The following is a 23815-nucleotide window of genomic DNA, read 5'->3' as shown; positions in this document are numbered from 1 at the left end:
TTCTCTTTCTTTCTCTTTTTTTTCTCTTTTTTTCTCTTTTTTTTCTCTTTTTTTTCTCTTTTTTTTCTCTTTTTTTTCGGTTTCTTCTTCTTCTTTCTTTTTTTTTTATTTTTTCCTATTTTTTCTTTTTGTTGAAAAATCCCGAAAAGGGGGGGGGGGGGGGAGGGCAAAGGGGGGTGGATTTTTGCTGCTGTAAATAGAGTGATTTTATCCAAATCTTAGTTTTTCAACAGTTTGCCCTCTGGGCATCCGTAAGTAGAGTATCGCATGGGCCATACATGATCAGATGACATTTTTCACACATTGTTTTCTTCTTGGGAATATGCTATTTTATTAATCATTTATTCGAAGAAATATTCATCACAGGTGATCAGACTTGTGTATGGGAAATGGAAAACGACTTTTTATTCCTAATCATGAAAAGTAATGCTTTTTGCCTCCATGATGCGAATGTCGCATCGTTGATGATTGTACGCTCCAAAAATGCAAATTCAAACGACAATGGTATATGAACAACGAACCCTCTCATCTTTCAATAACTCATCAAGAATGTCATGTACGCCCCCTTCTGAACCGACTCGTCTGTCTCAGCTTTGCTCCAAACTTCCAAAAGAGCAGAGGCGCAGGCACACCGACGACGACGGCCACTAGTACGAGCACCGAGCCTCCCCAGCCATAGCCGAGTGACTTGAACAGCGACGGGGCGAATAGAGGAAACGCAAAAGCGCCCATGGAGCGGAGGAAGCAGCAGGCTGCAGAGGCCGAGGCGGTGTAGTGCTTGTAGCAGTCGGCAATGTAGGCGCTGATGCACTGGTAGGAGATCATGCTGCTACCTGCCATGATGGCGACGCCGAGCTAAATGGAGAAACACGGTTGAGCCAGAGATCATACAAGGATAATGGGCGGGACTAGGTATGTTGACTTACATTCGGAAGCAAAAAGTGACAATGCTTCTCGGCAGTCCAGGCAAAAATGGCAATGCCGCACGGCGTGATGAGTGCAGCCGGTATCATGAGAGGAATGCGAAACTCGGGGACACCCGGCTCGTTCTCTGCGATTCCATGACTTTGTTTCTGTCTCTTGTAGACCCAGTCTGTAAGCGGGCCACAGATGGCGACACCAATGAGCGAGCCCAGCGCCAGGGATATGTAGTTGAGCGACGACGTGCTAATGGACATGCCATAGACGTCTCTCCAGAGCGTGGGGAACGACGAGATGATGAGGTACATCATGCCATAGTTGAATGCCTGGTACAGCGCCAGGGCCTGTATAATGGGCTGCGTGGCGAGCATGACCCACGGCCGCGACAGGGACGTCCTGAGCAGCAACGACAGCTTGCGGTCCTCCCTCTCATATTCGGTCCGGTAGGCAGAGTTGCCGGTCGTCTTGCGGAGGGCTCGGGCCTTGAGTCCGAGGATGCGCGGCGCATATGTCTCGTGCAGAAAGAAGAAGGCGACAATCTGGGTGACGAGGTTGAAAATCACAATGGCCCAGAATGACCATCGCCAGGTCTTGCTGTACTCGAGGAGATATCCTCCCGCTGTGCGACACGGTCAGCCAGGAACTATTCATACGATTGTGAGATACTTACCAATAGGTCCAATTGCGGGACCCAATACGGGCGCCAGCTGGTACACGGCGAGACCTTTTCCACGCTCCTCTGATCTCCAGCAATCTGCGAGAATACCACTACCCATCTGCCGAGTACAAAGTTAGCCAAAGTGACACTGCAGCTTTGTTGGGCCGAGACATTATTTCTTACCCCCATGGTTGCGCTTCCACCCAGGCCAGACATGAAGCGAAAAGCTATAATCTGTCCCTTTGACTGTGCAAAGCCGCACAGCGTGGTGAAGATGATGAAGATGAGGTTTCCGAACCTGATGATCCGTCGACGGCCCCATACTTCTGAGCACGGCGAGAGCACGAATGGCCCCACGGCGTAGGTGATCATGAAGATGGACATGACCAGGTTCATCTCCGAGGAGGATTGGATGTGTAAGTCGCCGGCAATGGTGTCGAGAGCCGGCGCGGCTATCGACGAGGAGAGCGGCGAGAGGAATGCAAAAGCAGAGACAATCAAGGATATCTAGAGTACAGAGTCAGTGTTTGGGTCATCTTGGAAAGACGTTATCGATGAAGACGTAAACTTACTGTCCATTTCCTGCTTGTACTCCAGTTTTTGGGGTTGGCAGGATCATCTGGACCCTCCCATGTCACCTGTTCGTAGGATAAGTTTATGTTCATATTCCCGGATAGACAATGGCTTTACCATGTAGTTTTCTGGTTCTTTCTCTTCCATGACTTGTGGCGTGGATGTGCCACTCCGTGGAGGAGAGGGAGGGGGTTCAAGATTCATGGTGGTGGCAGTGGACGGTGGGCTACCTCTCCTCAGTTGCTGTTGCCGGCGGAGCTGGAGGATGTAAGCCCAATTCAACTCTTCCTCGTGGTTCACCATGTGTACTTGAGCCTAGAAGGAGAACAAGGTGTAAGTGAATCAGAGCTACAGTCATTCAAGCGAATCCTGCTTGTTTGATCGAAACCCAAAAGTAAAGAGAAGGAAGGAGAGAAGAAGAAAACATTCCAGTCAGTCTCCCATTATTACCAAATGTCCGCCATGAGACTACCACACATCTATTTGTAGTTTTAAGCTTGTTGCCCAAAGCCATGAAAATGGTCACAGACTATTGTCGGCCACTTTTGATCCATGGCCGTTATGCATATATGGTGGGGTGCACATACACGGGTTAGGTAACCCAGCACACACCTCTATTATACACGAACATGTGACTCGTGTGCTAACAAAATGCCGGCGCGCATCCCACCAAATGTTCATTGGATGTTGGACTGGATCGTTGAAAGCTTCATTGTTGTTTCGTCACTGATGACAAGTCATATTATGCAATTGTATTCGACGAGCATCGTCACTCTGGGAAGAAAGAGCACAGGCAGGCGGGAGGAAGACTGCTGCGAGCGACTCGCTGGTGCCATACACAAACATTTCTGCAGCTATGCACATTGCGCATGCACACAACACACGAGAATACACGGATATTACAACTCAACGCCTCTGCATGTTCCACAAAACTGATTCGTGATTTCATTAGGACTCAGCCTCTCCAACGTTTTAGGCTTGTTCGGTTTGGACCCGCTTGGAGGTGTGTGTTTTGCTTCTCAGCTAATGGAGCCCAATGGTATGGAAATGAGGTGTAAATTGACAACCTGAAAAGTTATGTAATTAGTCTTCAGCCAGCTATATAGCGCAGGGGTCACCTGCCGCTCGTATCGTCAGCCATTCACAGCTTGGCTGTGATTCATGGTCATTAGGAGACGCGGCTGTGACGATCGAGCGAGAGCTTCTTTCTCGGGACGGATTTGCTCCGGTAAGCAGGAAAAAAAAAAAGAGGGCGGCCGTTGTCGACATCCTTCGTGTTGTCAATACATCAAAGTTGAGTTTTTACGGCCTCTTTCTGGGAAACGGCTCCCGTAGCACAGCCCGGGAACATGCGAACCCTGACAGTCAATGTTGGTTCAATGTTCATGATGGGAAGTCAATAGATGGAAAATGTATCACCTACTACCTAGTACCTAGGTACCCTTCCCTTCCCGGCGGCAGCGTACTAATACTAGTCTGAAAATACAATGCGCACCCTGACCATGTTGTCGCTGGGCGCTTCTCTGCTGGTTCTGGCTCTATGGTGCAAAGGTGATCAATGCATGGTTCCGCTCCTCTGGGAATTACAAAAACGAGATGAACTCCGACGGTCTGGAATCTCTGCGACAAGAAAAAAACGAAGACGGGCACCTGCGTGTGACATGGGGGCGGAAGGATGGTGTTGTTTTTGACCTGCAGCAATGGCGTTAACGGCCACCGCCGAAGGCTTATAGGGCTTGTGGGGTAGCTGAGCCTGGGAAACGCAAGGGGACAACGCTATTTGCCTAGCACCTAGTCAAGCTCAAAGAGGCTTAATATACCCCTGATTCGGCAAGCCACGACGCCACTGGGCCGGTATTCATCTTCTTTCCTCTTTTTCTGGCTCAGCATGTGGGGTTCGGACAATAAACTGATTCTGTGAATGGCAATTGCTCGTGTGAGTCCAAAGCTGAAGGCCCCCCGGGGGCTTGGAAGCGGTCAAGGAAGCAGAAAGAAGCTCAATAATTCCCCGTTGCCCGGGTATTCCCCCCCAGTCTCGATCAGTAATACTTTCCTTGAAGCGGATACGGGAGGTCCCTTGGCTTGGCAGAACAGGGGAAATTTTCTTCAACGATATTATCTGCTTTCCACATATACAGTACTAAACTAGCATATATGAGAGGATGAGAAGAGGCTGCCCCGGGAGATGACATTGTTTGTCGCAAACACGGGCGCACAGCTGGAGCACAGAGACGAGGCCTACCAAAAAGACGGCCGGATGCCGAAAACAGTCTCGGCTGCAACAATAAACAAAAATCCATGACCGGCTGGAACAACTCCTCTTTTGCCTACCTGACCTTTCCGTTTCCGCTCATCAACTTACCAGATGCGGTGGAACGAGCGTCGTGGAGCTTCAGGCACGTTTTCTTCAGCAGCTGTCTCCTTGGATCCCCCATGGGTAGTATCGTGATCCCACGCTGTCAGAGCCCATCGGTTCGTTGGACATGACACAAGAGCCTCATGCTTCTGAACGCTGTCCACCAAGGTTGTGTATTCTCCGAGGACTGTACCACCCAAGCACACGCGGGAATACTTGGAGACATGTGTGTAGACACGTTGAAACAGATACTCCGCCGACCGCTCTCATTGGCAGCAAGCCGCCACCGCGGGTGACTAGAAGCCGTCGCGATGCACAAAGATCGTAAAGGCGCACTCAACTCGAGGGGCTCGTGTAGGTTCTCCCATGTGAGATTGTCTGCAAGATGTAGAAAAGGCATATGCAGCCGGGTATCAACAGGAGATGAGGTCATGGCACAAAGTGCAATGCCGAGAATAGTCTGCCGGCGATTTTGCTCAGCAGCCATGGCTGTGACACGCAAAGGCCCGGACTTGAACATACGGCGACCCGACCGTGGCTTTTAGTTCACCTGTCAAGATGCGCCTAGCCGTAGATATGAGGAGATTTTCTCTGGTCATTAGATCGCTGAGGAGTGATCTCGAGCCAGAAGCAGGCGGCTTCTGTGTCACTAGTAGGCTCGTCGTATGCTCGTCTCCATCTCGAGTACCGACCCAGCCACATCGATGCGTTCTTCATTGATTGACACCCATATGCAAGTCAAGCTTCATGGTGATATATTGATATCATCGTAAAATCATGACGAGACCAACCAATCGCAGCCCTCGTTCCCTGCTCAACATCACTAACGCACCCTCAAAGTGAAGATTTGATCCTGCAGCTCGTCATTCAATACCATGGACCTGCACCCACTGTAAACATTGAACGGGCAACGAAGACACTTTTTCCCATTCTCTTTCCGATACCCCCACCGGCCCAGCTAATTTCCATTAACCTCATCCTTCTTCAAGGCAAACTGCTTAAAAGTGTCCAGGTCGGCATGCTTGAGGGCGCTCTCCTCGGTGGCATCCAGGTCGACGCGCGGGACGCCGTCGCGACTAATCTTGCCGTCCTTGAAGGCCTGCACGGCCTCGAGCCAGCGCGTCGTGCACAGGCACCACTTGCAGCCGCCCGTGAGGCCAATGGTGCGCAGGTCGTTGCCCTGGGCGGCCGAGTACCGCAGGAACTCGTCGCTCACGACGCCGGCCACGGCGTGGTTGCCCGGGTCCGACTGCATGCTGGTCCGGCAGAAGCCGTCGCGGTAAAAGCCCGTCATGGGCTGGGTGGAGAAGAGCTGGAGCGGCTTCTTGAGGACTTGCTTCTGTGTTGGCGGTTTTGCTGGTCCTTTCAAAGTGCGGGGTGGGAAAGCTTACTATTGAGGCTGGGCATCTTGTCAAGATGGATGTGTTGTTGTTGTCTTTCTGTAGCTGTTACTAAAGAGACTGCAAAGACAAGATATATGACCGTCAAGAGTATCAAGTGGGTATAGATTTTGGGAAAAGTCATGATCAACGTGACTGGAATGCATACCTAATCAATTCGGGCTCAAGTCTCCACGCGAGGGTCGTGTATATCTCCGAGCTTCTGAGCATTAGGTTAGTGATGTCATAGAAATCAAAGAATGCAGAGCTCATGAATCCAGCCTGTGCATTTTTACTGACAAAAGTGATATACTTGAATAAATGATCTAATTGCAATCGGGGAATGAAAATCAATAATCCAATAGCATGAGCAACGAGTTTTCACGTATTTACCATCGTGGCGACCGGAATATAAAGTGCTCATGTATAATGGGGCAGGGATGGCGGGCATTTTTAGCAGGGCAGTTCAGCACCAGAGACCCCTTCCATCGCGCTAATGGAGAGATATAATTATTCCAAGAGCCTACCGTAGAGGGGTGCAAATTAGAGCTTTCAGGGTACCACAGGGAAATCTTCTTTCCCCGTCATCAATTAAGCTACACCACCTCTTTCTTGGAATCTTCTCTTCTGTCCTATTCCAGTTCCTCCAGTTCTTCTGTACTTGGCTGATGACCGGATCAGCTCCGATGCTGCCTACCTGGATACCTACCTAGGCCACAGCATCTTATGCAGCCTCGGACCATAAAGTTTTGAAAAAGCCCACGTAAATAGCCGACCTCCGGAAAGGGAAATCGACAGATGAAACGATTACCAAGTATGAAGAAAAGCATGCAAGAATTGGGTACATTTCTGACTAGAAACAACATGTTCATTGTAGCTTTCTGGCATGATACCAATATTCAAGACCACCAAACTAATTCGTCCCCGGTACAATTGAATATAGCTGGTAACAGGCACTATGCAAAAAACCTGTCCTCATAGCAACCATATGACTATGTCCAGACTGGTGAGGTGAGTTTGCAACTGCCTAGGTACCCATTTAGGTTACTTCACCTACCGACATTCGACCGGTCGGTACACCTAAACACCACAGAGAGTTGTCGCGAACCCCGGCGGTTGTATGGACTGGAACTCAAATCTCATGTACTCGATTTTTTCTATCAGGTTTGGTTGCTGCTGCCTAGGCGCTGTTTTTCTTTGTCTGATCTGGCACTCAGAAGCAGTATTAATAAGCGGTCTGTCCTCCTCGAGTCCGCCTTCTGGTCATTCCATACTTAACCATCACTTCACATGTTCCCCTTTCACAAGTGGTGGAAACCCTTTATCAGCAACTACAATTCCTGCAACCCTCATTGGTGGAATGCTCTTCTCTGAGCCCAGAAGATACACCTGGCAGTCCGTCTCAGGCGATGTCTCAACAACCTCAAGAAACACTCGACGGTCAACCTCAGACAAGGTCTGACGGTGAACCGGCGGCCCTCAGTGGGAACACGGTGCCCAATGTTGAGTTGAGCACTCCCCGGCGCGACGCCCAGTGGCCTGATTGGTTCGATCTCGATGATCAAAACTACAATCGGCAACTAAGTCACGCTCAGGCTCAAGTACAAAGGTTCAAGAGGGATTGCAAGGAAGCGGTCCGCCGATTTCGCGAGGTCCGACGTAGAAAACATCTGAATGAGTTGTGGTACTCAATCCCCGGTAAGAATAATCTCTGAGTTAATTCTTATCCCTATTCCGAGAATATACAAACACCCATATAAAGCCATGAGCCACAGCACAGTAGCTTGAAGCCAGGTGTTCAAAGTTCAAATACTACCTATTCAATCGCAGATTGAATGGTAGATAAGGATAGAAATGCTGACTTGTTTCCATAGACCTCGAAATATGTATGAATACTATCAAAGAGACGACCAGGAGATTTCAGAAAGATCGTGAGGCGATCACCAACTGTCTTGCTGCGATACTACGCAATGTGAGTGACGTGATGTGTTGGATGCGGCACGTCGACAACAGGAGAGAGAAACTCCTTGCCGCCACTACCAAAGCAAGAAACTTTGGCGAATTGCAACCGACGATGGCTAACATACACGCTCAGAGCATAAAGAAGCGAAAGCCATTCAAGGCCAGAGTGTACAGAACGATACATGAGATAGACGCAATAGAGGAGGCCATGACCAGCCAGCTGCAGAAGGTGCACAGAGAACTCTCTTTGGAAGTCTACATGCGGAAAGCGCAAGCACGCATGCTCTCCGACCTGGGCGCGTCCAAGGACGCTGTCGAGCGCTGTCTCAGTGGCAAGGGCCAGTATGAAGCCTTCAATCAGGATTCGGAGCTTTTGGGTTTTTTGAAGGAGCGACATTTCCAGGATCTGATGGCAGATTGGGGCCTTTTGGCTTCAGGCCAGTGGAAGGGGGTACCAATCGGACACATGCTTGCTCTGCTCGGGAGTGAATATCTCATCGAGGCGCTTCGAGCAAAGCTGGATAGAGAGGACCACCTGAATGTGGTGTCCTCACTGTCGCGGACTTGGCCGTGCCGGTAAGAGCGCGTGGTTGGAAGCAAGGCTGGATAGGATACATGTACATACGCAGCAGGCACGCCCACTCTCTTGAAAGCGAGAGAACAAAAGTGTCGTCGAGGTCTATTGTCATGATGCCGAAAGAAGAATGATTATTGTCGCATTGCGCCGGAGTTTGGTTTTGGTTGTGCTCAGGGGCATCAGAGGGATTGGCATCTGGTTTACTTGGGTTATTCAGGCGTAGGTGTACCATCGTCATTGAATCAATTGGACTTGCCATACACACCTCACTTCCATCATAGCTATTCTTCCTTGTAGAGTGAAGCCATGCATGTGCTAGAGGAAGGCACGAGTACATGCTCCTTGTCCCTTGGGTAGATAAAGAAAATAACAATTCCTCTTGTCTAGAAGCTCCTCTGGGAATGATAATGGTAGCCAGGATGATAAGTGTGTATAGCTGCATCGTTGTTTATTGAGCCCTCGCCGTCCTGGTGTAAGTAGTGATTATCATCGCAAATTATCTGCTCTCAAGGGGCCAGGAGCGGACGAGTCAACCCGAAAATACCTACTCTTCATTTTCCTCTCCTAATCGCAGCATTTATTTCTGTCTTCAGTATCTCATCCATTACACCATGGCCGGCTTGTCAACTCACAAAGGCAAAGTGCCCTTCAAAATCTCAACAGATGACAATAATGAAACTTGTTTCATTCATCATAAAATCATTGGAGATCTTTCCCGTGGTGGTCCTTTGGTTGTCATGATCCAGGGTGTGCCTGGCGGTGGACATGAAAGATAGCGGAGACTTTGAAAGCATAGAATACAAACGTGCTTTGGACTACTGCTATAGATTACATGTATGCCGTCCGATCCGTTCCCTCCGGCAAAGTTGTTACCCTCGACGAAGAGCTGAGCACTGATACAACAGTGTAGCATACAATGTAAGCTCCCTGGTAGACACCTTGAACAAGCTGTATTCCTCACTTGTCCTCTTCATGTTCAGGAACGGTCCGTCCCCGCTAACGAGAGTGGTCGGTTATATCGCGACTACCAAAAACCACAGCTCCGACACTTGTATGCAATGGTGAACATGATACCTTGCCCAAGTCTCCTTTTCAGAACTGATGCCACGACCTCGCTGGATTACGTTTCTAGGCGCTAGCCACAAGTGTCACTTGGAAGGGTCTGCGTTGCGGGAGATGATTCTCGACGTGGTTGGCGAGTTTCCGACACAAGGCGAGGTGCGCGATTTGAGCATCATGGTTTCAAAGGGTCCCTTTCTAATTTGTCAATGCCCTGTATGATCTCAGTGTGTTCAGGTGCATGAGCGTCGATATTCTCTACCGAAACCAGTTGCGAGCCACGATAAACATTGCCCACTCCAAATACAAGGCCTTGTCGAGCAGCGGCTCGGACGGCAAGATCGAATTTGACAAAGGTGCTGAGGAACCGGTTTTTGGACTGGATGGTATGTTAGAGAACAAGAAATGCAGATTAGCTGGTGCATACTCGTTTGCGATGGTGGACAATGTCGGGTATGGGTTCGACTAGAGATCAATGTGCTTCCATATCTTCCTGCCACCCTCTATACCCGCATCCCTGGCAACCATTGGCTGCGATAGCATTGCCGCCTTTGGAATTTCAAGAAATCAGCAACTCATATATGCCAGGAAGCTCGACATTCTGGGTGCATGCTACATGCTAGTGCGACCGAGCTCTCTCGAGCTCTCCCTTCGACCATGTTCTGGCCAGGCGACAATGATATCGACCGCGACTATTCGCGGGGAAATTGCTGTAGCCAATAAAAGATGAGCTCATAGCACATGGCGGAATTAATGATGGCACATCTACGTATCTGTCGAGACAATTGAGATCGTTGAGTTTGAAGCCAATGGATGAAAATCAGGCACGAGAGATTCATGCGGCTGCATCGGCACATGTTAGATGAAACTCAATTCAGTCTAGCAAAGAAGCACTAAAGCACTATAGGTGTTTGTCGATACTCTAAACTGTTGATAAACAAACTTGACAAGCATTTTGCCGTGTTCGCAACGTTGATATTGACTCAATGACGAAGCTATGCAGAGCTTCTTGAACAACGGCGGCATGGTCTGCATGAGCTAGCTGGAGCTTGGGGGTGATTTTTAAGCTCTAGGTCTTTTGGATTGAGCCGTGAGATCGAAGCGTTTTCAAAGCAAATTACCTAAAGGCCTCTTTGGCCTCCCAAGCCTCATATCTGGTTTTTGGTGCATTAGCGGAAACGACGGATTCGGCACTGGGCTGTAGGGTTGGGCAAGCGGCATTTGCCCACTGACGCTCCTTTGACGCTCTTGGCTTCTTGGTAGGAAGGTGGATGATCCTGTTTGCACGAGTCTTTTCATCCAACACTACCCAACTTGCCAACTGCCATGATGAGCTGCGCGTCCTCGTCGGATCGAGCGGGAGGCCGAGGGAGGGAGCTCAGAGGTCGTAAAAGACAATGATTGGACAGACAGTGTGGCTTACTATGCGCTGTGGCTAGAGAATCAAGGAACAGCCACAATTTTCGACAGGCGAGACAGGGCACGTCTGCGGATCGCTGCCCAATCAGACACGATCGCCTCGCGAATCCGAGCGTGATGTCATGGTTCGGCCTGGCCCGCAGTAAAGAGCTTGCATGTGGTGTGTGATGTTTTCGTCACTGGATGGGGGCTCATCGAGGCGCGCGAATGCAGGGTCCAACCCACTCAGTGCCCTCAGTACCCTCCTTGACCAAGGCGACCCAATACCCGAAACGACACTTCTCCTTGCTGAGGAATCCGTCCATGACATTGTGAGGTGCGGCACCATGTGGAAAGGGAGGGCGACTCGGACCAAACAGAGTTCCAGTCTTTCCGTCATCGCCACTTTTAGTCCCATCGACTTTTTCAGCAGCACTGGGTCTAAACAATGGGTTCCAGAACTCGTCTGTCAACGCTTATTCGATGACTGACTTCACTGCCTAGTCCATGATCGTCCGGCATGCTGAATCCGAGACCCTGTCTCTGCCGGGCGTGTGATCTTTATTTTAACTCTTTCTCTTCCCCCGGTATCTTAAAGGTTTTCTCATATTTTCACATCTTTAAACAATATTTTTGACAGTTATAAGGATTATAGCTCAATTATTCGACAACATGGGCGCAAAATCGGGTCTCGCCCTCAAGTTCCTACAATGGTTCATTCGCGGCATTCAGTTTTGCTGTGCTGCTGTCGTCTTGGCACTATTCAGTTATTTCCTCGCAGCGCTACACAACCACAGTTTGAGCATCCCTACGTGGCTTAGGGCTGTCGAAGGTATTTCAGGAGCTGCAGTCTTATACACCCTCATCGGTCTACTTTTGCTCTGCTGCCTTGCCGGACACCCGTTTACGTCTTTCATCGCCATTATCTTGGATGTCTGCTTCATCGGTGCCTTCATCTACGTTGCCGTCGCCAACAAGAATGGAGCTAGCTCTTGCAGAGGAACGGTCAACACACCATTTGGCTCTGGTAATGCTGGCGACCAGGTGACGAGCAGCAACAGTGGATTCACCAACTTGCCCACCTACCGCCAGGCTTGCCAAATGCAGACTGCCTGCTTAGCTGTATCTATTGTAGCAATGTAAGTCGAGTTGCTTTGAATCCATACCAGCACTATACTAATTGTAACCAGCTTATTCTTCCTCCTCTCCATCTTGGTCGAGTTTGTGCTGGTCCGCCACCGCCGCAAGGAGCAGCGTTTCGGTCCTAGCCCTGCCAACAACTACACTTCTGGCTACGGACGCCGCAACAAGTTCATGGGCATGTTCAGACGCCGCGGTACCGGGGGCACCACCTCTGGTGATAACGCCCTGCCTCAGCATACCACTCCCGAGCAGGTTCGCCAGAGCTACAACACTGAGAGCACAGCTGTCGGCCACGACGGTCTCGCCCACAACAAGTATGGTGAGGCTGGTTACGGCCACGAGGGTGTCAACGGTGTCAATGGAGTCAATGGTCAGCACGCCTACCACGAACCTGGGGTGACGGGCACTACTCAGCACGCCTACCACGAACCCGCGGTGATGGGTACTACTCAGCCCCCTACCGGTTACCAGTACAATGATGGTACTTACAACCGATACAACGCTTAAGAGCATGACTTGAATTGAACTCAATGCGGAGGATACCGAGTTGAACAGAGAATATTGGATGGATGGATGTAATGACTGGACATTGGGGACTTGGATGACTTGTGATACCCGAGGTAACAATGCGAGTCAAAGGTGATTTTGACTTGCTACCAATTTTATGAGAACAATGATTGTATATTAAAAAGTTTCAATGCACATAGCTACTATGCTACAAATTCTAAGCATGTTCCAATATTTTCCCCATTACTCTGTGATTGTGGTCACTCTATATCATAGACGTTCAACTAAATTTAAAAAAAAAAAATTGTGACTTAGTTTAACTCTATCCAACCTAAGATACACTTCCATAAGCCTGAGGAAATTCTTCACGCATCGAGCGACTCCCTGATGTTGCCTTCTCGTGGCAGACCGTTGTTGCGACGATGGGATTCTGAACTTGTAATTGCTCATGACAGATTGAGCTCCGTCTTGCAGATTTGGTTATATATTCTAGATAAATAAGACTGTCTAGCGATTGCAATCATTTTGAAAGTCATTGGTTGATCTGGGATAAGCGAATACTGACAGCATACATAAGCCCGATGTGTGAAGAATGCTGATCCGACCTTGTTCTGTTGTCTAGGTGTGTAGTGGTATTATTGCCCAATAACCAACAACCTTGGGATTTTTCTTACAGAAAATTTCTTTTTCACAAATAAAGCGGCATGATTTAATATTGGCTAAGTATGTTACAATTGTATCACATCCCCTTGTCAAGCCGTACGAAGCACGGGATATAAGATTACTTGATCGATCCCGAAGTTGATTCACAAAATATGGTATCTCACAACCATGCAGAAAATCGTCTCCAATTTGTAAATAGTTTTCAACTTCAACTCTAGGATAAAACCCATAGATAACGCCTTTATTCATATTCAATGCTCAATGTTTCCTCCCTGACCCTGCTTCAGATGCAATGCAGCCCGTCTCCTTTTCTGGTATATATAAATAAAAAATATATAGCTGATTACACATGTCCATTGCTCTCAAGCGTTCCGTCCTCGCCATATCCTGCCCTACTCTCTATCTATACGCTCAACGTTCCCTTGGTGCTCGGCACCTCGCCCTCCTTGCCAGCGACCCGGCTGGTGGCGGCCTTGACAGCCACAGCGAGGGCCTTGAAGGCGCTCTCGGCGCGGTGGTGGTCATTGAAGCCGCGGAGGCAGTCGACGTGGACGGTGATGCGGGCGGCCTGGGCAAAGCTGTCGATGCAGTGGGGGATCATTTCGCAGCTGAGGTCGCCAATCTTTTCGCGCTTGAGGCCCAGCTCCACGACCGAAAAGGGTCGGTTCGACAGGTCGACCACGGCCCGCGACAGCGCCTCGTCCAGTGGCGCGTAGGCCGATCCGAAACGTGCCAGACCCGCGGCCGAGCCGAGCGCCTTGCCAAAGGCGTATCCGAGGGCAATGCAAACGTCTTCGGCTGTGTGGTGGTCGTCGACTGTTTGTAAAAGATGGGCAGGTTAGTTGATGGCTGGTAACCTCTGAATTGATGCCTCTAGAAATACAATCCAAGGCAAAGAAAAGCACTCACTGTGTAGATCGCCCTTGCAGGCAATGGCCAAACTCCAACCAGCGTGCTTGGCCAAGGCGTGCAGCATGTGGTCCAGGAAACCAATGCCCGTGTTGATGGAAATGGTCTGTGACTTGCTTGCCTGACTGGCGTGGGCATCCGTCTCGGAGATGAGGCGGGCGTCTGTGTCGGGAGGAAAGTCACCGCCGTCGAGGTTCAGAGCCAGCTGGATCTTGGTCTCGTTTGTGTCACGGGCGAGCGCCGCCCAGCGAGTCCTCGGTGCTTCGGAGCCCATTGTGTCGAAATGCTGTTTGTATGTGGTTATTCAAAGGCTATGAGGGATAGCGAGAGGTTGGGCCGCAATGTGATTCCAGAAGGTGTAGATAATAAAAGAAAGAGGCGGCATATGATCGCATAGCAAACCGGATCGTATAATTTTTAGAATCGCTCTCCGCTAATCGGATAGCGGCCGATTACCTTCTCAAGCTCTGTCTGTGTCTCACCTCCCACCCGAAAGACCCCCGCCAACGTCAGCGCCAGAAGCGGTGGATTCAAACTCTGCCCCCAAGACCCCCTACGATGCAGGCCTGGGTACGTACCGTAGGCGCCCCTCCCGACTTACGGGGGGCAGAGCTCATCCTTATCGATAAGAGAGAGGTCCGCCAAAAATTATTTCCCCATTTCGCGGTCGGCTCGTCAAAGATCGCCAGCAAAAACCGACAGCAGCCGAACCGAAACACATTCGACTTGCGCACGCTCAAACTGTTTTCGCGGAGACAAGAATCAAGATGGGTGTTTCAAGGACCAAGACGATTAAAAACAAGCATGCCACCAAAAACTCGGGCATCAGCAACAGCAAGGCCTCCAAGTCTGGTGGCCCCCCCGATGGCATCGTAAAATCCAAGAAGAAGGGCCCGCCGCCGTCTTCCAAACCCAAGGGCAAGGGCGCACTCGCTGCCCTACTGGCCAAGAGGAAGAAGAAGGTCTACTCGGAAAAGGAGCTCGATATCCCCAAGCTGAACACGGTCACCCCGATTGGTGTGGAAAAGCCCAAGGGAAAGAAGAAGGGCAAGGTTTTTGTGGATGATCGTGTATGTTCATTCTCCTTTATTCCACTCTTGGAGAGACCAAATCTTGACGTGTAAATACTGACGAAACCTTCTTTTATAGGAGAGCATGAACACGATCCTCGCGTTGGTCCAGGCGGATAAGGAGGGCGAGATTGAGTCCAAGATGATGAAGGCGCGACAGCTTGAGGAGATCCGCGAGGCCAGACGGGTCGAGACCGAGAAGAAGGAAGCCGAAAAGAGGGCCAGGCTGGACGAGACCAAGGAGTCGCTGCGGAGGAAGAGAAACCGAAGCATTGGCAAGCCCAGCGCCGACGCGGCCGACGACTCCGTGGTCAAGGAAGCCGTCACGTCTGGTAGCAGGGCCGTCAAGCCCAAGAAGAAGAGAGTCTCCTTTGCCTGAGAAAAGCCAGAGCGAGCTCTCTTTCACTTGAGTATTGGTTTTTCCATTTTTTTTCGTTGAAAGCATTTCGACGGCGTTTGGGCGTTGTGGGAAATCTTGTCAAAGCCCGCTTGGCGGCGGCAGCGCATTGCGAGTGCTCATGTATATGAGGACGACAGAAAAAGAAGATACCCTAGGTATAGCATCTCGAAACAAAAGCTTTTCAGACCTCGGCGGAGCAAGGGATATTGACAGGACTAGTTTCGGTGTAGCAGGCTCATCTGGGCAACATTCATCTCATTCAGTAATATAGCAAAGAGCATGCTTGTTGCGATTGTAAACTTTCTTTGCAAATCATCGCTGCTGTAGCCAAGTACTAGACATAATTTGGGATGTAAAGTTGTGTTGGATCATGTTTATGATATCTGCATATGCTACGTCTTTGCCCTCAAGTTGAAGTGAGATACTATATGGATGCGGATATGGTAGTCGGGCATCCAGGATGATTTGATTTTCTACTTGCGGAATGAAACTTCCCTAGCTAGGTAAGAAGTATAAATTGACTAGATGTCCCTTTTCTAAAAAGTACAATTCACAAGATTAAAAATAAAAATGTGTACAGAGTATAGTCCCGCGTATTATACAAGACTAATCACGAAGAAACTGCATAGGAAATTTCTCAACCCCTGTTGAGTCACGTTACGTTGCGGTCAGATATATAGAAAAGCCAATCGAGGCTTGGGTAGACCAAGTCGCACAACGCAACACAGTATAATGTCACAAAGAGTCCCGAGCACGCCAAATAGCCACGATCATGTCAATTACCTGGCTGGGTGGCTTCTTTGCAAAGACCTTCCGTACTTCAGAAAGGCCGGTTGTGTTTCATGTCGCCTGGTAAGGCAGACCTAAAAGTTTGTGATCGACATTGGACCAACACTTGGATAATCATCTAGACGCAGAAGGGGATGGTGTTGCCGTGGCTGATGAGAAGTTCCTGAAAGGTAGGCCACTACTACAAGTGCCTATCGAAACAAGAAATCGCGAACTTGATAGCATCTCGGCACTTGACGACTCTTTACACTATCAGCGTTTCATCGTGACTGTGACATGCTCAGTACTATTGTATCTTGATGCAAAGAATCTGTGCCGATCCAGGTGATTCACCACCCAGGAGCCTTGTCAGTCAGCCGCATACTGTAGTACTGGTCCAGAACACTTGGAGACCATGTTGAAAACAACCAATGCAACGATAAGCAGGCCCTGGCTGTCTGGGACGAAAAAAAACATGCGACCGAGCGCTACCAACAAAAGCAGTTACCATGTGATGAAGGAAATTGCGTCTTCCTGCTAGCGACGATGCCAAGAATGTTTGAGGTAGCACTCTAATCTATTAGCATGGTCTCGGGAGCTAGGCCGATCAGTCGGGACTTTTTTTCTTCCTCCTCTTTCTTCTTCGTTTTCTTTCTCTGTCCCCAGACAAAGGGAAGAAAGAAAAAGTACCGGGGCGATAACTGGTCATAACATGCCATCCCTAAGACCCGGGATTGCGCGTTCTCGCCCACGTCGTCTGAACTTTGGAGTTATGCAGATTACTAAGTCATGACCGTTAGACGTGTTTGAGACATTCAGGGTGCCCAAGTATCTCGTCTACTTTTCTATTTCTCCTTCTTCTCGATCCTTCATATCTCACGATTGAAAGCATTGACTCAGGATGATTTCCCACGAGTGCTGATCATGACGTTCCGCGGGTAGAATGCTCAATGAATTGTGGGATGTCATTGGGTTAATGGCCTGCTTGCCTGCAAAGCATGCAATCTGTAAATGAAGAGCAACGGCGCAGTGGTCCACTCCGGCTTCATGGGGGGCCCCTTGAGGAACCGACTGACATCAAACAAACCCGGTCCTGGCGACTGAATTTACGCTGGCGCTAAACCTCGGTCGATTGTGCACAGTAGGCGCATGTTTGGAACGGTCCTCAAGTTGTCCTGCGTTTTTTTTTTTAGCGACCAGGTACGCAAGCAAAACGGGTGGGGGGCCTGCCTCATCTGGACTCCAGACTGGAGACTGACTGCGCCCATTGGCGACGTGTATGATTATGTTGGGGCCATGGATTGATTGTTTATTTGTGAAAATCGCAGATGTCCTACATTCTTTGTACATGATAGTTCGGGACACCACCGCCGAAACGCGATCGATCAACATTCATGGGCCTCCCTCATGGATAAGCGTTGCTGCATTGCGTTGCGATGACGAGCAAGCGGATAAACGGGAGGATACTAGATTATGCTCGCCCCGGGGAAGACCGAACACTGTACATGAGAATGCACAAAAGAGGCCAGACCAATGATGGAGAGCATACACTCCTTGGTACAATATTCATAGTAGTAGTCTATGAATAATAAAGGATCCAACCTTGGCCTCTGAAAGGTGATGAAGATGCCGTTCCTGCAGCTTAGGAGACACGATTATGTATGGATGCAGGTGAAAAGAATAAGAATTGGGGTGTACGGGTACTACCTGGCTGCAGCCTCAACACGAGGAATTATTTTAGTGGGCGAATACGAGGCGCCTATGACTGCAGCACAAAACATCAACGGCCACCTCAGGTGGAAGTGCTTAGGGTGAGCGCCTACTGCTACCAACCTATTAAAAGTGCATTATTACCACCTACTAGATACATTACATGAACTAACTATATTACCTGTAACGTACTGTGTAAGGTAGGTATGTAGGTGCGATCCTGACCTACTAATGTACATATTCCAACGAGCAAGCAGCCAAGTAAGCAGCTTCATACACAAGAGTGAACCCACCAACACGCTCCCAGTTAGAGTACAAATGTACATGTTCAACAGCCTACAGCACTGAGCGCCGTCCGTCTGTCGTGCCGCCGCCGCTAGTATCTGCTGTGCATCGTGCGTCGAACACGGCAATCTGCGGTGTCTGCATGCTTCTAGCGACGAATGAGGAAGCCGTCAGACCTCGAACTCTGCCTCGGGTTGGGTTAGCTCGTTGCAAGCTCCTGCAAGTCGGGGGCAGAGAAAAGGGAAAGGAGTGGGTTGCACACGAGCAAACACACGATGGTTTCGTCGTCTGTGCCTACATAGTATTGCCTAAAGGTTTTAGGGAACATTATTTTTAGGCGCAATCTACCAACATATTCCGTGGAAACAATGCACCACACCCACTTCATCAGTCCAGAAAGCGTCTGGGACTCTGGGTAGTCCAGGTACGGCACCGCTTAGCGGACGGAGCGGGCACGCTACTACATTGCCTCAAGGGTAGGTGAGAAAACCACCAGCATTAGTCCAGGTACGTGCTGGTTCGTTGGTCTACAGATCAAATGCGTCTCCTATGCAATCATTTCAAATCCAATCAAAAAAACCAGATGCAATGGAACATGACCATGGCCAAGGGGGGAAAGCAGCAGTAGACAGCAAGTCATGTAGCGAGCACGAGCAAAATAGCGACTTTAATACTTGTGCAGTAGGATTATCCAATGTCCGGCTCTGCAAACCGAGCGAAGGTCTATTACAGTATTTGCTCAGATCCCCGATTTCGTAACCAATGAGACAGGAGAAAAGGGCGCCCTACCACCAGGAAGACCCTGGCCGAGTCGATGTTCTGCTTTTTGCTGGGCTTGGCATCACCCCCGGCCGGTGCTCCATGATTGGCCCCTGTTAGGATTGGCTTGGCTCGTTGTTTACGACCCCTGGCTCAAAGGGAAGAGATGGCCCATGGTTTAGCAAGCGAAATGAACACTTGGTCTCGCTGCGTCGTAAGTGCCCATCTATCTCCATAGTGCCGCAGTCTTTTACTTGACCCATCCCATCCATTCTCTGGTGTCCCTCTGCAGCAGGGGACAGAAGCGAAGGTAAAGTCACAGTACAGTAGTAGTCAGTAGTAAGAAGGAGAAGAAGAACCACTCAGTGACCAAACAACCGTCACAAAACAGCAATACCCTAGCAGTAAAAGTGCACCCGTTCCCCCCCAGTGTCCAGTGAGAGGAGAGAGGTAGAGAGAGACAGAGCGAGCGAGCGAGAGAAGGGACAAAAAAAGAGTGGCCCACGGCCCATGGGCACGTCTGCTCATTTTAATTAAAACGGCTTTTCTCTCTTTTCCATGACATATTATCAAATCGTGCCCCCAGCAGTCGTGTCGTCTGGCAATTCTCGCTTCTTGTCCTTCTTTTCCCTCTTTTTTTTTGGTTCCTCTGTCCGTGTCCTTCCCTCCGACCCCCGTGTTGTTGTCGTTGTTGTTGCTGTTGTCTTTTTGCCTTTCTTTTCTCTCTAAACCTTTCGACCCCCTTACCGACCGTTGAGTCGTCGTGATGTGGATGACAGGTCTCCGCGCCCCAGGAGTGACGACTATACAAAATCTTTAAGAGATCAAGGGATTTAAAGAGAGAGAAAGAAAAAAAAGAAGAAGAATTACTCGACGTCCATTGCAAGGCAGCCACAATACCAACCAGAGTATTGACCAACAGTGTGCTGCATACGAGTCGCCCAGTTTTTTTTTTTTTCGTCCAATCGAGTCGAGAGACCCAACAGAGCAGAGGGAGGCAAACAATAGGCACGAGGATGGAAGTACCCGGACGATCGACACCACCCACATAGCGCGCACACTCATTCGGTCGACGGACGAGTCAGCATTCAGCAAGCACCTTGTCCCAGCGTATCCAACACACTCCTTCAACCTCGTATTCAAATTTCACCGCCACGCGCGATGACCGATTCAGTTTCGGGGTCTTCACTCCTTCAGGCCCGAGACGTAGTTGATTCTTCCCACCACCAAAATTATCACAACAACCACATTCGTTCTCATCACAACCACGAGAGGCTGCATCAACGCCAGGCCGACGACAGCTCTTCCGTTGTCGACAGCGGCAGTAGTAACAGCGATAGTGGCACCACCTCTGCATCAGTCGTTCATGTCATTCAAACCGTTTCCGTCATTCAATACATCGACTCAACCGGCGCAACTGTGAGCGCCACCACGCAAACCTCGGAGCCCACCACGACGCAATTCACGGCGGAGCCCACCACGGTTGGGATTGAGAGCGAGCCCGACGCCATTAGTAGCATTATCAGTAGCACCAGCGCCAGCAGTACCAGCAGCACCGACATCATTGTCGACGCCAGCGCTACCGCTTCTTTTGGCATCGAGAGCCTGCCCGACTCCACGACATACTCCGCCGACGATGCTGTCACAGTCATATCTTCTGTCTCTCCAGCGACCGCGTCCTCAGTAGACCCGGCGTCGGCAGTAGAAACTGCATCATCATCAACAGAATCAACTTCATCCGCAGACGCTGCATCCTCTTCCTCGATGGTCTCTTCATTTCCGACTGTCGAATCTTTCGCTTCAATTACTTCCACTCCCTTGTCCACTTCTGCATTTCCCACTTTTACTGGCGTTGCAAACAGCACTACAACAGGTTTGTCAAGATTTTTCTTTGGGCTTGCATCTTGCTCGGAATTGTTCTATTTGATCTAATCGTCGTGCTATAGCTTCTTCTTCCGAGACAGCGTCAAGTTCCGCTTCTTCTACTTCAAATGACACCTTGACAGCTGAGGCTTTTACTTCTTATCTGACGACGTCTACACTCGCTCATTCGTCTGGCACAATTTTATACAATGACACTTACACCACAACGCTTGGTGTTTACTCAAGCTCTTCTTCAACATTTGCTTCAATAACCGGCACAGCGACCTCGACGAGGACCAGTGATGGAAGCTCAGCGACCGGCTTGGGGTATGGCGGCGACAACAGTGATGGCAGCGGAAGCGCAGCCACTGGTGACTCTGCAGCGTCTGCAACTTCTACCAGCGATTCTGGCTCATCGTCCAACTCGAATTCGAATTCAGCATCAGCAGGAACTGTCGCGGGGAGTGTTATAGGTGCAGTCGCTGGCCTAGGTCTTATTCTAATCGCAGCTTTGATGCTTCTTCGCTACAAGAAGCGTCATGGAATGCGACTCAGCGACGGAAATGGCGGTCTTCCCGGGGCTGGTAACCGCGCCATTGGCAATGGTGGACCACCCAACTCGCCTGGTGGCGCGGGAGAGATGTCCCAACGATCAACTCCCTTTGCCGTTCAGTCAGCATTGGCAAGTCTGACCGGTAAACGCAGTTCTCAGCGAACAATTGCTTCAGGAAGCACGGAAAGAGGGTTCCAAAAGGTCTCAGGCAGGAAACTGCCCTCAGTTCTGCAGCACGGAGGTGATGGATATTCTGAACCGTCCAATGTGCGCGATACAATGTTGACCGAGGGATCGTATTATCGCGACTCCCAAGGCTCTCTAGCAGGACCCGACATGCCGAGACTGGCAGTAGGATCACCAATGCGTCCCGAAAGTGGCATACCAGTCTTCCACGCCGGCCCAGCCCGGATGCCAATCACAGAGGCCTCATATTTCGCCGCGCCAAGTCTGTCACCACCTCCGCGGGATCCCGTGGGCCGTTCCCATGCCTCGGCGGATGGCTCATCTATATATGATCCCTCGCACGGCTCCGGCTCCAGATTTACCGAAGAAATATGATACCAACCCACGATCTTGCAGCGCGCGTATTTGCTTGTATATCTTTCAGACCTCGATGATACCGCTTGGCATTCTGTTGGCTTTTGTTCATATGCCTGCGGCATGGAAATGGCGTTTTAATGTTTGATAATTGAGTGAACATTTTTCATGAGAGGAGGATTCCCCAATAGGCTGTGTCAAGCCTGCCACCGCCCACGATTCGGCGGCGATTTGTCATGTACATATAAAGCGACCCAGCTATACCCGCCGGGTGTAGGAAAATGAAGACTACTTGCCGAGGGAACGTTTGTTCCTCAGGCTGTCTATAATCTAAAGATTAATCGTCCCATGATAATACACATCTTTGCACTCAGTTCACATGTTCAGCAGGGTTCAGACCATCAGCTGAATCCAGAATCCGATCAAGCCGGTCTCTTTTAGAAATACAGCAGCCAATACTGGCATGGATCCATCTGCCCGTTGCTCTTTTTGGTCAACTTTCAAAGTTAATGACTTGCTGCGGTAGCTCTTTTTCCGGGACCCGGACGTGTGATCCACGAGATAAAAGAGACTTCCGCGACGCCTTAAATCATTCGTGATAACATTCGTGTTTCGATCTACAAACTCGAGACTTGAACGGGGCCCTTGCCGGGACAGGGAAGCGGAGAGTTACCGTCCCTTTATCAAGCCGCTTGAGACGGTCCTGAAACACGCATGGGGGAAGAAAGGAAGATACCATCAACCTCCGCGACCACCCGGGGCGGGCCACCGCTATGGGCTTGCGCGCAATGACAAATCTGGCCGTGTGGGTTGGGGAAGAAAAAGCCAGGAGAAAGAAACAAGCAGATTTTCAACTACTACGTACTAAATTTACTTATTTGTGACCGTGTTGTTTCCTGGATGACATTTGGCCTGGCTGGAACTGAGAAACGCTCAGTCGGGGGTTGAATCCATATTAGCGAAGGGAAAACATGAGGGCTATTGTTCGACCCACGTGGCGTGACATGTTCAGTTGCTTCCGTACCCTGATTTGCGATCTCATTTCTAAAATCTCCATTTCCAATGGCGCATACGTATGTTGATGCGAACAGTGCTCTCGTAGCAACTACCGAAAGTTACGGCTCCGGTTTCCAGCCCTACCTATAGTGAAAGAGCAGATGAAGCATCTTTTGGACTTTTGAAGTTAAGCAGCCTTATCGAGAGAAAGGAATAACCTACTCTTGAAATTGTCCTGCTTGTGAGATGCAGCCTATAAGTTCCCTATCTTGAAGTAATGGTTCGGACGGCATTGAGCTTGCAACGAACCACTTTACTCCCATGGAGGTCAGGCCGACGGACGAACGGACGAACGGACAGACAGACGGACTAGGGTGGAAAGAGGGTTGTTTGAGAAGATGCAAAGCGCCAAGTCGACCATAACCTCCCATAAGATCCATCGCATGCCGTTCACCACCCGGGTTTCTCGGAAAGCGACATTGCGGCGTCCATTCCCCCCGTCCTAAAATCTGACTGGCTCTGACCCAGATTCAATGCCTACATATGGTAAGAGGGGCGGTCCGGCAAGGGGGCTATAAGTCCAGCCCTGGAGACATGTCTAGTTACAAATCGGCGCTGCCACTTGCTTACAGTCCTTTGCAGAGAGAAGATCATGTATTTATTATATACCAAGACATAGAGAATCTAAATGCTCGAGCAGTGTTCGGGGGACAAGAAAACAGGAACCATTGTGTGAAGAAACCGTGGAACCGGCCGTGCTGTGCAT

The 23815-nt window shown here is 49.8% G+C and overlaps 9 protein-coding genes across 9 annotated transcripts; 6 read left to right on the top strand and 3 right to left on the bottom strand.

The window, feature by feature from the left end:
• Window positions 1-552: 552 nt before the first annotated feature.
• Window positions 553-2356, bottom strand: PFICI_10876 (uncharacterized protein; the record flags this gene model as incomplete). The annotated part of the gene is made up of 6 exons (XM_007839457.1): window positions 553-855; window positions 927-1540; window positions 1592-1697; window positions 1763-2086; window positions 2152-2217; window positions 2270-2356. 6 exons carry the CDS (start codon window positions 2354-2356, stop codon window positions 553-555), a joined length of 1500 nt encoding a protein of 499 aa, XP_007837648.1.
• Window positions 2357-5466: 3110 nt separating this feature from the next.
• On the bottom strand, window positions 5467-5915 carry PFICI_10875 (uncharacterized protein; the record flags this gene model as incomplete). The annotated part of the gene is made up of 2 exons (XM_007839456.1): window positions 5467-5840; window positions 5900-5915. The coding sequence occupies 2 exons, from the start codon at window positions 5913-5915 to the stop codon at window positions 5467-5469; spliced, it is 390 nt and encodes a 129-aa protein (XP_007837647.1).
• A 1381-nt stretch (window positions 5916-7296) lies between these two features.
• On the top strand, window positions 7297-7602 carry PFICI_10874 (uncharacterized protein; the record flags this gene model as incomplete). The annotated part of the gene is made up of 1 exon (XM_007839455.1): window positions 7297-7602. One exon carries the CDS (start codon window positions 7297-7299, stop codon window positions 7600-7602), a length of 306 nt encoding a protein of 101 aa, XP_007837646.1.
• A 455-nt stretch (window positions 7603-8057) lies between these two features.
• On the top strand, window positions 8058-8429 carry PFICI_10873 (uncharacterized protein; the record flags this gene model as incomplete). The annotated part of the gene is made up of 1 exon (XM_007839454.1): window positions 8058-8429. One exon carries the CDS (start codon window positions 8058-8060, stop codon window positions 8427-8429), a length of 372 nt encoding a protein of 123 aa, XP_007837645.1.
• A 1297-nt stretch (window positions 8430-9726) lies between these two features.
• PFICI_10872 (uncharacterized protein) lies at window positions 9727-9954 on the top strand (the record flags this gene model as incomplete). Its single annotated transcript, XM_007839453.1, has 2 exons — window positions 9727-9871; window positions 9902-9954. The coding sequence occupies 2 exons, from the start codon at window positions 9727-9729 to the stop codon at window positions 9952-9954; spliced, it is 198 nt and encodes a 65-aa protein (XP_007837644.1).
• Window positions 9955-11555: 1601 nt separating this feature from the next.
• PFICI_10871 (uncharacterized protein) lies at window positions 11556-12533 on the top strand (the record flags this gene model as incomplete). The annotated part of the gene is made up of 2 exons (XM_007839452.1): window positions 11556-12022; window positions 12074-12533. 2 exons carry the CDS (start codon window positions 11556-11558, stop codon window positions 12531-12533), a joined length of 927 nt encoding a protein of 308 aa, XP_007837643.1.
• A 1066-nt stretch (window positions 12534-13599) lies between these two features.
• PFICI_10870 (Imidazoleglycerol-phosphate dehydratase) lies at window positions 13600-14379 on the bottom strand (the record flags this gene model as incomplete). The annotated part of the gene is made up of 2 exons (XM_007839451.1): window positions 13600-14012; window positions 14106-14379. 2 exons carry the CDS (start codon window positions 14377-14379, stop codon window positions 13600-13602), a joined length of 687 nt encoding a protein of 228 aa, XP_007837642.1.
• Window positions 14380-14872: 493 nt separating this feature from the next.
• On the top strand, window positions 14873-15554 carry PFICI_10869 (60S ribosomal subunit assembly/export protein LOC1; the record flags this gene model as incomplete). Its single annotated transcript, XM_007839450.1, has 2 exons — window positions 14873-15175; window positions 15255-15554. 2 exons carry the CDS (start codon window positions 14873-14875, stop codon window positions 15552-15554), a joined length of 603 nt encoding a protein of 200 aa, XP_007837641.1.
• A 4704-nt stretch (window positions 15555-20258) lies between these two features.
• PFICI_10868 (uncharacterized protein) lies at window positions 20259-22074 on the top strand (the record flags this gene model as incomplete). Its single annotated transcript, XM_007839449.1, has 2 exons — window positions 20259-20970; window positions 21044-22074. The coding sequence occupies 2 exons, from the start codon at window positions 20259-20261 to the stop codon at window positions 22072-22074; spliced, it is 1743 nt and encodes a 580-aa protein (XP_007837640.1).
• Window positions 22075-23815: the final 1741 nt, after the last annotated feature.

This window comes from Pestalotiopsis fici (assembly GCF_000516985.1).
Source record: "Pestalotiopsis fici W106-1 unplaced genomic scaffold PFICI_Scf_8, whole genome shotgun sequence".
Taxonomy (NCBI): domain Eukaryota; kingdom Fungi; phylum Ascomycota; class Sordariomycetes; order Amphisphaeriales; family Sporocadaceae; genus Pestalotiopsis; species Pestalotiopsis fici.
Note: the sequence above shows the minus strand (reverse complement) of the source record. Positions and strands in the feature narration are given on the sequence as shown.